Genomic DNA, 16,036 nt, shown 5'->3' on the forward strand with positions numbered 1-16,036 from the left:
AAACCAAGTTTTGACATTTTCGGGCATACTTGGCTTACAAAATGTTTGTTAAAATATGCAAAGAATGAAGTACCTTGTCGATTTATCTTTTTAAATTGTACCAAATTAAAATATTCTGCCTCGTATTCCTAGAACATATTTGTTTTTATGTTAACGAACAATGAAATTATTACACAAAAAAAATTTTAAATCTTAAAACGCAATGAAGTTCATTTATTTAAAAAACTCTAAAATCGGACTATTATTTCCATTTAAAATAACGAGATCAATTTCTGACAAATAATTTGACTCTTTTGTGTATTTTCTTATAGAAATATTTTCTATATTTTAATGCTCAACATATGTCGTTAAAAACTACCTTTCTCTTCTTCCAAATGGTATGTTTTTTAATATCCTGTTAGCCGTTTTTTAATTATAGCCGTTTCAATCAGATATTCCGATAGCGACTTCTTAAAAATCGGAAAAATTTAAATCAGGGTTAAAAATCGATAAATTTAAATTCAAACAAAATATTTATTTAGGGGTCTTTCGAGGTGCTAAATCAAAATTTCATATTAGTTTCACGAAAAACCTACTTGAAAAATATTTAGTTTTTAGAAATTTTTGGCTATTAATCAACTTTGATAGCTTTTAGTATTTTTCAATTAATTATTCTTTTGAGATTTTCTTGTTGAGATGAAAAAGTCAGCCGAAGATCGTGGGTTCGTATACCGACACTGCCTTTTTTATCTCAACCAAGCCTTAGCTAAAAATAATTCATTGAAAAATTAATGTAGTCAATTAGACCACTAAACATAAAAAGTATTTTAGTATATTTTTATTGCAATTTAAATAAAAATGTTGTGGCATTATATAATCACATTGTTGATTTGAGCAAGTAGAACGGCGGAATAAAAATATTAAAAAACGGAAACTATCAACTTTCAAAAATGTTTTTGGCGAAACCAAGGCCTATTCGCAAGAAGTAGCGGATACGTGTCCGATAATTTGGTGTGTAGAAAAACTAAAAAAAGTTTGGTACAAATCCGTCACCCACCAACCCGGTAATCCCCTTTAAGTTGAAACAACATACAAAGAACAATATGCCACTTTCAGAATAGTTGTTGATTATGATCAACAAGAAAACCTTTTTAACGCCAAAAATTGGCCAAAAAATGTTGTTCCTCAACTTTTTCCTAGCCAGAGGTTAGGCCCTTAGATACCTAATCTGCCGAAATCTGTGTAAATTAATTTTCTGACTGATAATTTCGATCCGACTGACATTTCTAGTGCACGATAAATATGATTTTTCTCAAAAGCTAGTGGACCGATTTTCTTGGTCGATAATTCGTTTTATTAGTAATTATCAAGTGTGTTTTATAAATAATATTAAAAAGTCAAACATTAAAATCAAATTGAAATAGCTATTGTAATGTCCGTTTGTGTAACTTTCATAAACAGATCCACGCATTCTGTAAGGTTTTATCGTTGGTTCCAATGTATTCTTTCTTGTCACCTAATTAGGCCGCACGCACTTCAGTTTCATTTTTCCTTTTTTTACACCGTCAACCCAATCAATATTTATCGGGGAAACAAAATCATTGTTTTTACTGGGATAGAAATGGTTGTTATCACGTTTTTCTGTGTAGTTTAATTTTGTGATTTTTTTCTAAAAGCCGGTCAGGTTCATAAACTTGTACATTATAATTTATTTTTTAAAGTAAGGACTCAACCATGATTTTATAACTAGCGTTAGCCATTGATTTGGTTGATTCGATCATCTCTGTGGAATTCCCCGATATTTCTGATCTTATTTGGTAACTTTTTGGAGTACGTAATTAGGCATGGCCCGTGTAATCTATGGCTTAAAGTTACCGGGTTTTTCTTTTATTTTGTTCTTATTCAGCAATATTTATTTAGGATGAAAACCTGCCAGAAATTAGTTATTTTATTAGACAAAACTACTGTTAATACAGAAAAGATGACAGTTTTATTCCTTCTTCCGCCTATATGACAGAAACATATTGTCGTAAAATTAAAAAACTTTAAATTTAAAGACATTTTTCGATGAAAACATGATGACCAAAAGTCGGGTAAAGTTCACGAAGGCTATTTTGTTCCTATGCACTGATTATAGGACGGAGGTGAAACGCGCTTCAATTATTAAAGACGAGCATAAGGACGCTCTACTGGGAAATCAATGGTTAACAAGAGGGACAAAAGGGTCAGCTTTCCAGACCACCACCGGCATTCCTTTCCTACTTGTTCAATTAAGAAAATCCCAAACTACCGTTTGTCCAATTGACGAAAATACAAATCCGTATTCAAAACCCAATACCGATATATAATTTCCTTTTTAAATATACAGGCAGAATAGATGTGTTTTTTTTCTGTTCGCTGTGAAAAGGGATAAAGTGGTTGTTTGGCCGGAGGAAATAAGTTTGTAAACTCAGCGTTGACGGCGAAAGGGCCGTTATATAACTTTTTTCAACTTATTCCTTCACAGGAAATAACAACGGTTCTTCAGTTTTGTCCTTCTTTTTCGTCGTCTCACCTGCATTTGAATAATTTTATTTCCAAGCTTTCTCGCCCATTCTCACCAAATCCTGCTCGTCGAAACTTGTGTAATAACGCTTAAACTAAAAAAACAGCGAATTTGAATATGGATAACGTTTGTCGGCATATTTATTTGTCTAATAATCAGAACTGTTTAATTGCAAGCTGTAGCACGCCGACTATTTTATCTTCTAAACATTTTCCATAATACGCGAATATGAAACAAAACGATGAATAATCAAATGAACTATGCATGATCAGTAGGGACTAAGGTTTTATGACGGACTCATTAGGGAGATTTTGCATCCGTTAGCGTGAACGGTAAAGCTAAATTGATTGAAGAGCGAATGCGCAGATTTAACGGAACCCTATCTGAAATAGCGTACGAGGTTATTTGTTTTACAATAACATGCTTCTTAACTTGTAATCAACAAAATAATTTTTGTTGTAGATATTGTCCAATTTAAAAAAAGATATTATATATGCAGAAATATAATAAAATTAATTAGTTTATTGTGTTAAAAGATTTACAATTTGTACAAGTTTTCATCAATCCCGTCTTCCAACGTGAACGTTCTTTTTATTATATGCCGTTGTTAATACTCGACTTTACTAGGACCATTATAATTTATTAATTACTACGAATCTAAATTATCTATTTTGATATTACTTTCGATTAATTTAATAATAAAAATTATATAGAAAGAAATTTTGTCGGCTGTTTCCATCTTGATAATAATATTTCATGTTCCTTTAACTCTAAAAACCTACATGAAAAAGAGTATAATTTACTTTACTTGCTTAATTAATTCATTTCTCGAATATATTGGCTTTTTTCACTATGAAATGAATAAATAACAAAATTATTTAAATGAAAAAATTTACTTTTCTGCTTAATAGTTCACCTATTTCAGAAACCTTTTATAACTTTATTTTTATCTGTACTGCATGTTATAAAATACTTAAACTAGCACCTGCAAAGGTTAAATTATTAAGTTATCGAATAAAGAAAAATATAACATTATTATTGATCCGAACGTACTAGTTTATAAAAGAATTCCTGCAAATGAAAGAAGCTTATCACAAAATGAGATCCTTTAATATTTTAGTAAATGAAATATCAAGAAACAAGTTATTTATGTGGTAAATATATAACAAAAATCCATTTATTCGTTTTCGATTTAGAGGGAAAATTTCAAAATGATTCCGCCAACTGGTGTTAATGCTTAAAAAGACAAATTATTTATTATTGTTATTAACCTATGAAATATGATTAATGGGAAGGTCATTTCTTGAGGGGAACGAGCCGAATACTCATGCTTTTATATATAAAACACGGCCACAGCATTTTGTTTACCTGTTGGAATAAAGGGCTACAGATGGAACAGCGGACAAGTTTATGTTTAATCAATAATGCCTCACAGCGTGATGTTTCAACATTAAGGAAAAGAAGACAAAGAGGGGAAAAGAAGGTACAACTAAATAGGCACATTTTGACCATACATTAGATAAAAATTAATGGAGGTGACATCAGTAAATACTGAAAAATAACCCGTGTTACAGAAATAAAGTAGAAATCGTTTATAAAAACTCCGGTAGTAAAAATGTATCGTTGAAAAAAATTAAATGGCTAGTTCCAGGTTTATACAATTTAATGTATAAAAAAGTACCGATGTACGCTTAGTGAAAAAAATAAATTACAATTAATTAAGGTTTATAGTTGAGATAAAAAAAGTCAATGGCACGAGCGGGATTCGAACCCACGATCTTCGGCTAGATACGCCGCTGCTCTACCACTTGAGCTATCGTGACCTCGATCCACTCGGACACTAATTTCCCATCTCAACCCCACCTTTTGAATTTTCCCACCTTTTTGCCATTTTTCAAATCTCGTGTAATCGCATTGGATTCTCGGCGACAAATGAAATGGCCATGGAGAGCTTTGGTGAAGTATACTTCATTTTAATTCATTAAATTCACTAATTTCGTGGACCGCTTGACCAATTAATATTTGTATCTCTCTTTTTTATCTCAACTATAAACCTTAATTAATTATAATATATTAATTGGTCAAGCGGACCACGAAATTAGTGAATTTAATCAAAAATAAAATTATTTCTGGGGAAAAAAATCGCTTATAATAACATCCGGACTTATTTTTCCAAGAAAGTAATTTAGATAACGCACCTTTATTTTAGACACCCGCCACAATTATTCAAACTTGAAACAAAAGTGTAGAAAAAATGATGTCATAAAACTTAATCGTCGAAGAAGAAATTCATAAAATTTCCAGATTGGAGAATGTGGAAAAATTGAGATTTGGCCATACAATTAGTCATGTGACTATTTCAACTATTTAAAAAAATATAAAATAATTAAAAGAAGAATATGAAAAGGACTGAGCGAAAAAAATCCTAGAAAAATTCACATCCTGACTTTGAAACAGCTCTCTTGTGGTTTGAGGTTGAAAGAAATTAGAAAGTTTGTGTGGCGTGATCGACAACTAATTGAAAATAATAATATTGTTGGTAACTAGGTGTCGATCCATAGGAATCAGCAGTATTTTTTTGTTCAAAATTTTGCTAAATGTGCTAAGACGTGCTAATGTGCTATATAAGATATATATATATATATATATATATATATATATACAGGGGGTCTTTTGTAATATCCGTCAGCAGGGTTTCCTATTTTTTGAACAGATACTAAAAAGAGACCAATGTAACTCCCATAAAATTTACATTTAAATTAGCGTAGATTCTAAAACTGACTAATTTGACGTCAATTTTTGTAATTTCAAATGGGAAACCCAAACTTTAATTGTTTTCTGGAACTAGATTTTTTTCTGAGAAGAATGAGTACCACAACTTTTGTAGACCTCCTAAATTGATGGTTCTAGACTTTTTGAAAATATTAATACTTTAGGGAAATTTCCATGAAATGTTTATGAAACGCAAGTTTCCTTTTTTCGTGGGTTCAGTAGGTAAACAGTAAAAATTAAAAACTTTATACAAAACCTTTTCTCATAATAAATATGTGTGAAATTGCTTACGTGACTCTAAGTATGTATTCGGCAGCAGGGTATTCATTTGGAAAAATTTGTTTGATGAAATGTTCTCAAGATAAATAAAATTATCACATTTATTGTTTATAATTTTTCGGCACGTTTTTGTATTCAGAGAATTGTTTACATTCAAGTAAGCAATTTCACTCATTTTTATTATGATCAATGGTTGTGTTTAAAGTTATATGATTATTGTATTTACCTAGCGGCCTCATGGGAAAAACAAAGAAAATTCAAACTTGCGTTTAATAAACATTATTTATTAAACTTCCTTGTTTTTTAAACATTTTCCAAAAATCCTAGACCCGACAATTTTTTTCAATTTCAAAATTTAGTTTTAGAAAAAACTAAATATTTGGGGTTCCAGTGTGAAATTAGAAAGGACTGACGCAAAAAAAAATTTCCACCGGTGTTGGAATCTACGCAAAAATGTAAGAGATTTGCCATTGGTCCCTTTTTTGGATTCTGTTAAAAAAAATAGGGAAAACCTGCTGTTGCCTGTTAAAAAAGACTCTGTATATAACAGGCTTAGTTGGTGACTTGCCAGGTTTCTTTACTTATACTTTCTTTTCTTATATATATGTATGTGTGTATATATATATATATATATATTCTTTATGTAAGAACCAAGTTCTTAAGTCTTAAGGATATTCTTATAAGAGGAATTAAGATGAATCGACCGTCTAGATATCACCAATTTGTTGCGGATCTGGGATGCGGTCACAAAGAAGTGAGTGTTGTAACTTCACGCCAAGCTTTCGAACTTTGTTACCATCTTCTTCAGGCCTCTACAGTCAATTACAACAATTTAGGGTTCAAAAATCTCCAAAAACATTAAAAAAATAAATAAATAACAATATTTAAAACCTTTAATAAAGTTATTTACAAAATTAAAATAAAAAAGCGTGACTAGATTTTTTTAAAATTTTTATATATATAAATATAGGAAGATAACCAATGGTGACTAAAATCAGGATTGACACAGTTAGGACTAAAAGAAGGCTAAATCAAACTATTGCAGATGACAGGTTGTTAATGTCGCTTCTTAAATTCAATGAATTAACGTCTGCTTTAATGTGAAGCATTTCCTTTATAACTCTCCTGCCCAAGACTTTTTCCATGTCAACAACCTTCACTTTATCAAAATTTATGCCATGGCTTGTGTCATTGTGATGTTTTGACAAAGTACTACCCATGTCAGAACAATCGTACCGGTGTTATGTCACCCTTTCATCTAGGTACTGTTTTGACTGACCATAATACATCATGGGGCAGTTTTTACTTTGGATGGAAATACAATATTTGACATGTTTTGAGGCGGGCTTTTACATTTTAGTTTCGAAAACATTTTCCTTTCAATTTTATTATTGAATTTAAAAATGATCGTTACATCACTGAGTTTATTCACTAAAAGTGACATAATTTTTTTTAAGCATCACCAATATATGTAGGAGAAAATCCACTCCAAATTCCCGCTGTCAATATTGCTACTAAGTCCATTTTTTTGAGATATCAACTTTTTAATAAGTCATGTGGGATAACCATTACTCTTTAACTTGACGGTGTTTCTTTTCCTCATTATCCTTGTAAAAAGACTCATCACTTAATTTTAGTACTCTGTCCATCCGTGCTGGACGGCTTCTGGTACCAGTAGATTATTGATCCATCATCCCATTTAATAACCAAAAGGTTCAAAAACGGAAGGTCAGGAGCGTCGTCAACATACTTTTTAACTAATTTAATGTCAAATGTGTATCCTAATTGAATCCAATCAAGATCATTCATAATCCGATCAGCAAGAATAGGAGAGAAATCCTCCCATTGCAACGCCATCAAACTGTTCATAAAACCTGTCACAATATTAACAATAACCACAAAACACAGTGAGATCGAGAAGATCTAATAGTTTCTCCAAGGGGATATTTGTAAATTGTAAAATTTCATTTTGTCCTCTAGTTAATATGTATGTTATACCTAATGGAATGTTGGTAAATAGAGATTTAACGTCAAACGATACTAAGATTTCATCTGTGCTTATTGAATAAGTAGGAATACAATCTTTAAACTCGAAAGAGTTGAGCATATTGTACTTTTGCAATACGACTTTAATTTCAATTTTCTGCTAATTAAATCATACTTATATAGGTCATCTACGAGTTTATAACATCCGGATCACAATTACACAAGCCATGACATAAATTTTGATAAAGTGAAAGTTGTTGACATGGAAAAAGTCTTGGGCAGGAGAGTTATAAAGGAAATGCTTCACATTAAAGCAGATATTAATTCATTGAATTTAAGAAGCGACATTAACGAATCTTAGCGTCATCTGCAATGGTTTGATTTAGCCTTCTTTTAATGTTAACTGTGTCAATCCTGATTATAGTGGTTACTTGCCTATATTTATAAAAAATAATCTAGTCCTGCTTTTTAATTTTATAAATAACTTTATTAAAGGTTTAATTATTGTTATCTGTTTTGTTTTTTTAGTTTTTTGGAGGTTTATAAATGTTCTATTGTAGTCAAATTTATTTATGACAATGTAACGTGTGAGTTGACTTCTCTTAATTTATTGATGTATTGTCTGCATAATTGTTATTGTATCCCTAAATTTTTGTAATTGTTTGTAGAGCCCTGAAGAAGACTGTAATAAAGGTCGAAAGCTAGGCGTGAAGTTACAACACTCACTTCTTTGTGACCGCATCCCGGATCCGCAACAAATTGGTTCTCATAAGAGATTTTTCTCTCTTTATTAGATTGCATCTTTAATTAAATGCATTAGTAAACAACTATTTTTAATACTTGCATGAATTCCTATCAAATGAAGTTTCTTTTTAATTGGACGATGTTGATATCTTTTTTATTTTTAACAAAATTTTTTAATTTGTTAAACACATTTGATGGAAAAATATAGCATTAGTCCATCTTAAATTGATTCTACAGATCGGCAACACCTGCAGGCGTAGCAGGTTTAACATAACCATATATGCTTAGTGGTAATAATTGACCATATTAATTATTCTTTTTATCTACGATTTTTGGTTGTAAAAACCCTCTCGTGGCAAACATCTCAACCAAAAGCCTTAGATAAAATAATTATTAAAATAACCAGTAATAACTTTGACTTTTTTTCCAGTACCACCAGACATCGTTTACTCCGAAACGAGCCCAGATTTATCATTGCAGGAAGGCGAGAACGCGACTTTGGGCTGCAAAGCAACAGGGCATCCTGAGCCGAGAATAATTTGGAGGAGAGAAGACGGCGATCTTATTATCACCCGTCGACCCAAAGGAGAATTAACGACGGGTAAATTCAATATTTTAAACTTTTTTCCCGCTTTGATATTAATATTAAGCATCCTGCAATAAACCGCCCGTATCCATTTCAATGCTGAGATGAAATGAAAGGAAGAATGGAAAAAGAGAGGATTGCCGTCTCCTCTCGAGACACAGTTACTTTTTATCCACACAGCAATCAACTCCTTCAAACTTTGCAGTTGGAACAAAAAAAGACGGGAGAATAGTCAATAAAACAGTTAAAACAGTAACATGTGTTTTAGTAGTTTAGTTAAACTTTTTAATTTTTTTATTGTTAGCAATTGTTGTCGATTTAAACTTATGAACAGAACCCGGATTTGTACGCAATTGCAGATTCGTTTTGTTAACACTTATCCAAATCATAAATTCTTGGTAGAAGGGTTCAAATTTTATTCCATATATTTAAAAAATATAGCATAAATTTGCATATTGGCAAAATATTGTAAATTTCAAATTTTTTGATTACTTAAAAAGTTAAATGTTAATTAGAGATTTAAGAAGATGTGAGGAAAAAAGCCTAAAATTTGATTCCAGTTAACTTTTTATGGACAAAAATGTACATGAAATCACAAGAAAATTTTCTTTAAACAATCAGCTCTTATTTGAACCTCCGATTTCTAAAACTTCTAGATGCTCTCTTTTACTTTTTTGAAAAATTACTTTTTCTGAAGTAGTCCGGTTAAAAATGAAATGCAGGTTGGATTTTCCTTTTCAAAGGAAAAAAAAAATGGTTTAGTGAAAACCCAAGATGCAGAAATTATATTGCAAGATAAATTTAAAAATACCCTTGATAAAAAAGATTGTCTTAATTGGTGAAAAATGATGAAATCTTAAATAGAAGCAATATAGTTGTTATACAGGGAATCGACAGTCCAATTGTTTTAAGTTCCTACAAGTACGCTCCCATCATCTTTCTCGAAGTGAAAAGAATTTTTGGAAGTACAAATATTTTTTGATAGAGTTGTACAGAAATTAGTTTTACAGAAACTAACTTTGAACTTTACCTCATTGTCAATTCACATCATGAACTTAATTATTTATTTGGTATAATATTTTGAATTATATGATTTTTTTGTGAGCGTGAGATTGTTCTATTCTAATTTCCTTCAAAATGAACATGTACTTCACAAAAAGCAAAAAACAATATAGGGATAGATTAAAAAATTGTAACTATTGTCAGATTTTTCATCCAGCCGTCAATCGATGCTTGCGTTCCACAATAAAGTATCCTAGGCCCAATCCTCTTTATCATCTACACAATGCCTACGCGGACGTCACCAAACGCGCCAATCTTGTCCTAGCCACAGAAGCAATCCAACAATGAATGAACTTCATTACCGCCTCGTGCACTCGGTGTCGGTTCAGTTTGATCGAGCAAAAAGCCAAGTTATGGTTGCGCTCAAATGTCAAACCTGCCAATCAATACATATTTCCAACAAGATCCAATCAACTTCCTTACTTCGTGCTTTACAAAATAACAGACTCTTGTAACTTGTGAATGGCTGAGACTTGTGTATGGAACCCACATAAAAGATTAAAAGGACAATAGCTTAATAAAAGATATGGACTACTCGGAACCTACTGAAACCAAAATCAACCTAAGCATCCATAACCAACCGTGTACAAAACACTCATCAGACCTATTTGAACATATGAGTCGACCTGTGGGGGCTCGGCCAAATCCTTCAACATCCAACGAATTCAATCCTTTGAATCTAAAGTTCTCCGCTGTATCCTCAACTCTCCATTCTACGTCACCAATCAAATGATCCATACAGACCTTAAAAGCCCATTCCTGAAAGATCTTATTCAAACACGCTTCAATTTCCACTCTAAACTTATTAAATACTGGATCCATAGGTTTCAATATTGTAAACAGATGTTCATGTTTGTTAATTATTAATCATAGTTTCAAATGAAGGAATTGAGTATTTTCTTTTTAAAAAAATTTAATTCTGATTTTTAATATAAAATTATAATAAGGAATTTTGAGATCAATAACATCAGAGATAACTTACACTTTGTTTATAGAACAGTTCATATCCTTAAATACCGTGAAACCAAACTGTTTTTTTTTTCTTCGTTTTATCATTCTGGAAAAGGATCACGTACCGATGGATAATTCATCGCATAATACATAATACATCATTTCCGAATAATACGGGGAAATGAATTGAATGTAGAAAGAAACTAATCGAACTGGATTCATTCGTTGATATACGTAGATGGCGGTTTATATCAGATCGATAAGCCTTGTTGCATAGCCGGAAAAGGCAACGTTTTTATACATGTTTTATGTGGAATTATGGACGTATGTGGTACGACGCACAGATATTCACCGGTTTCCTTCCGCCGGAACAACCACATCCTTCTCACTCGGAGATAAATAATGTAAAGTCGATGTTAAAGTAAATCAATTGATTAGAAAACCTTATAATGAAGAAGAAGAATACATTTATTATTAAACATAAGAAACAGTTGACATCATAATTACAATAAATCGTAGACATAGCAAAAAGCCGTCTGCCGGAATTGGGAATTCTTTTGATTATATCATAATTTAATTTATTTTACAGTGGTAATCTTAAAGATGATGTTAATGATCATAAAAAGTACATACGTCAAAAGAATAATCTAAACTAAAAATCGTATTCTTACGATACAAAGCTAATATTACAATAGGAAAAAATATTTTAAAAAAGCAATATACCAATTTAAGAACGAGCAACAAAATTTGTAATTAAACTCACTTATCCAGTTATACCTGAATTCTGGTTAGGGATGGTTAGGGTATTCTGGTCCTTCATCGCAAAAGAAATTAAAGGATTATAGAGCCGAAGAGTTGTCACATCTTTGACAATTGTCAAACCAAGAGAGAGCTATTTCCCATGTACGGCTGGCGAAATTCGGCCAGCACAGGACATTCACAAAGGAAATGATGAAGATCCTCCTGGCATTCAAATTACTCAGAGAACATCTTTCCCTGAGAAATCCTTCCTCAACCAGGGCAAATCATTGAGATATAGTAATACCCCTCTCATTTGAATAACCACCTAAATTGACTAAGTCACTGCAGTCAAAAACACTAAATTCCATATTTGACTCCAAAAGGGTTCTATACAGAAAAACGTGCTCAAACAGCATCCTCACAGACTCCTCCCGGTGAACTATTCTTATCTTCTGTAAAAGTAAGGAAAGCTCAGTAGTCCACTGAGCCTTAACGTATATGGAAAGATCCAACTCATAAGAGTAATTGCGAGCCAAGATATCTCAGTAATCAAACTAGTGAGCCCTACGGCTTGTCACCTTCCTGGCTACAGCATTTACCAATCGATGACCAGGAAATGAAAACACCCTCAAACAAAATTTAAAATGCAAGCGTAATGTACAATATAAAAGAAAATTGGTTCAGCAGATGATTCACTACTAACCATACACATAGCGGTGTGTGCAGGTAGAGAAAATAACTTTTTATAAAAATACTTATGAAACCGTATAACACACACTATTATAAACTTGATATTTTGATTGTAAAGGCATTTCGTTTTGAAAGAAAAACACTGATCAGATTCTGATCAGACCCAGCTAAGCCCTAGAAACTTTTTCGTTGAGGTGATGATTGAATTGTCGTTGATCGAGCTGTCAGAGTGACTCCCAAATATTTGTAAGTAAAAACATTATAATGTGATACGTTTTCTTTTTATAAAAGTACAAAAACATAGATTCATTTGTAATTAATTATTAACTTGTCCGTCAGTAGAATCCCTATTGCAAATTACTACATTTATATAATCTAAATAAACTCGAAAACACTAATAACTAAATAGAGATAAAACCAAAAATTCAACTTTTTTCACCAATTTGATTAGAGTAATACATAATATAGAAAAAAGTGATACAATTGGTACTATTTTCTAGCTCAAAAGAGAAATATATACATTTATATGTTTTAATTTGGTGTTATAGGCATCTTTGAGAGAAATCCTGTTTAAGGTCTGACAGCAATACAAAGAGAACAAAAATAAATCGAGAGGAAAACTTGTGAATTAGGATCATAACAATACCAAACATGGAGAGAAAAAATAGTAATAATAATAGTTGAATACAAGCTAACTATGCTGGCTTCATCTTGTCAATTTGGAAATACAACAGCAGTAAAATTATTGAAAATATAGGATGTTATTTAAAAGTAAACTCTAGCGCAGGAAAAAATTTTGATCTATCACGAGAGTCTAGAGAAAACGAGAGGGACAACTCATTAATGTAATATACGCCATCAATCATTTTCCGACGTCTCCCTTACTTAAAGCACTATTTCCCGGAAGAAGGAAATTAATCATTTTTTCCTTCTTGAGATGGCACATTGATGATAAGATCTGATATGTTCTGTAAATTTTAAATTTTAATTTAAAATGGTAATGTTTATGTAGTTTACTGTCATGCCTCTTAATGGAAAATAAACAGATCTGCATTCGACTTTACTTTAGCGATTACTAGAAATTGGTCGGGTTTATCTATCGTATAATGGAGCAATAATTATCTTCAACATTGTTTTATTGCTGGAAACAAAGTCATTAAAGTTAATTAACTGTTGAAACTACACAGGGTAATACAACTGTTTCAAGATGTTTAAAGTTAAGTTCCCCCTTTCCATAACCAACTGCGTGCACCACGTCGTTCCCATAATCTGTCCGCCGGTTAAACTTGTGCAGGTATTTAGTCCGTCAGCCTTTAATGCGTCCCGCTTACACTGGTAATTGGGTTTTCCGGGCCCGTTGGACAATTTTCCGCTGAAAAGCGAAACATCGGACAGCAAATTATGCAGTCATTCGGCAAAGTCCTGCCCGAAGATGTCGTTTAGCGATAACGAGTCCATTACCCATTACGAGGCGAATATGGACATCCGGGGGGCAGAAGAGTCCATTTACATAATATCGCCCGATACCCCGAATCGCGTTATGCTGCTAAAATTTGTTTGCACTCCCACATGCCGAATTGAAATCATTTAGGTTAAGGTCGCACCCCAACTCGGTAAAATAGAAATGTCTAAATAAAAAGCCGAATACACTTTAACAGTAAACATTACTTTTCGTGCGCAACCTAAAATTTTATTTTCACATGATTAAATAGAATATATTGAATTTTGAAGAACCGAATTACTTCTCTTTGTTTTTCCTCTTTAAAAAATCTTTCCTCCCTCTGACATTTCTTATCATTACTATTTAAATGAAAATTTTACCATATTGTTTTTATTTATTAATTTATTTATTTTAGTCACGTCTTATAACGGGAGTATAATGGAGTTTTTTCGGGTGGATAGAAGACAAATGGGAGCGTATCTCTGTATAGCTAGTAACGACGTCCCACCGGCTGTCAGTAAAAGGATTATTCTAAATGTCAATTGTAAGTACGACCGTTGCGATAAATCTTAATAAGTGTTAATTTTTTAATTTAATTTTAGTCAGTCCGGTGATTCGAGTGCCGAATCAGCTGCTCGGCGCCCCTCTTGGGACGGATGTGCAGCTGGAGTGTTACGTAGAGGCATTTCCCAACACAATTAATTATTGGCTGAAAAGCAACGGAGAGATGTTGCTTCATGGGTAAGTCAAAATCATTAACTTCAACTTTAATTTATTTATATTTCTTCGAGTGAACGTGACTAGACGTCTATCGGGTGTTGTGTTAGTTTTAATTTATTTGAATGGATGTAATTTATTAGCGTGGAATCTTATAACCTCGCCTCGGGGAATATAGAGTACTCTGGAGGAGTGAATGTGACCAGAATTTTAGAAATGTATGTGGTGATGAAATGTATATATATATATATATCGCATGTTTTGTTTCTATTCTGTATTTGACAACCTGAGGTACAAATGAGAGGTTAGCATTTTAGGCTATAAAAGCAGAAAGTCAGTAACCAGGTTGACACTCTCAAATGGTTGCCGTTTAAAAACAAAATACACGCGAAGGAAACAAAAGAGGAAAACACGAAGAGCCGGCGTTGTAGAGCGTAAAATTTGCGAAAACATTACGGTTCAAAATTTATGCATTCAGACAATCGAATTGAGAGCTTATTAAAATTTCCTATCGATTGCTAAACGGTCGCTCCAGGGCGATTCCCTGGCTCCATAGCTCAATTTGAAGTTTCCATAGTGCATAAATTGACATGTTCCAAAAAATTTTAATTTACCGATAAATGCTGAATCTAGGAAAACATTTAAAAAAACTTCAACGTTAAAAGTTCAACGTTAAATTTTCTAACAAATGAGACCTAGCACAGGTCTGTGACTTAAAAGGCTGAGAAAATATCCATTTCAAAATTTGGCCATTTTTTCGTGCAAAAACCAGGTGAACCAAGGTTTTTTTATGGGCATTATATCATATATCAATATCGGAGCTGCAGTGCTGGGACATAAAACTCCCACTTCATCATCATCACCATCAACATCTGTCATGTAATTTTTTATCATGTTGTTTTATGCATAAAGTAAGATTATAGATTGTAGTGGTTATTGGCCTTTGCATCTTTTTGCCATTTTCCTTTTTTTTATCTCAACCAAGACCTTACGTAAAGAATAATTAATTGAAAAGAATTTATTTGGTAAATCGGACCACGAAACCTAATCGATAAGACATATTGTTCTATCATTGTCGTGAAATGTATGTTTTCAATGTTTTTGTAATTCAGCGCCTAAGGATGTCTTCAAATGATGTTGAAAGCTTGGCAGAACTGTTTTTCAATTAACCCCAATCTTGATCACTACATCATTACATTTACTTCTTTTGGTCGATCCCATCAAGTATTTATTTTTTCCTAGGGCCTTAGTTGGTTCTCTTTATAAGGCCATTGACAGCCGTTACTACAATTCCTTTCCCTGGGTTTTGTATTCAGGTTATGTCACCATTGAGTAGTTGCTTCTCATTCAAGTGTGCCAGTCTTGGTGCGGTTGTTTATGACAAGTGTACTTTATCTAGCGCCCTTAGAGTTTATCGACGTCTCCTTTTGTCTGTTTTGAATCCATTCTGCGACGAAGGATTCCGTGTTCTTTTTTTAATCCCAAGATAGGTTCAGGGTTTATATATGGTCTTGAACATCCTCCTCGGGCTAGTGGTCTGCTT

At 32.5% G+C, this 16,036-nt stretch overlaps 1 protein-coding gene across 2 annotated transcripts in view; it reads left to right on the forward strand.

Annotated features, from left to right (window-relative positions):
* LOC106667756 (lachesin-like) overlaps window positions 1-16,036 on the forward strand; it is a 204,629-nt gene that overhangs the window by 149,263 nt on the left and 39,330 nt on the right. For both annotated transcript variants that reach the window (XM_024229126.1, XM_024229125.1), the window contains exons 5-7: window positions 8,736-8,906; window positions 14,192-14,320; window positions 14,379-14,517. In XM_024229126.1, coding sequence (XP_024084894.1) covers window positions 8,736-8,906; window positions 14,192-14,320; window positions 14,379-14,517 — 439 coding nt within the window. The remainder of the gene's footprint in view (window positions 1-8,735; window positions 8,907-14,191; window positions 14,321-14,378; window positions 14,518-16,036) is intronic.

This window comes from Cimex lectularius, unplaced genomic scaffold (genome assembly GCF_000648675.2).
Source record: "Cimex lectularius strain Harlan isolate CLEC.00 unplaced genomic scaffold, Clec_2.1 scaffold200, whole genome shotgun sequence".
Taxonomy (NCBI): domain Eukaryota; kingdom Metazoa; phylum Arthropoda; class Insecta; order Hemiptera; family Cimicidae; genus Cimex; species Cimex lectularius.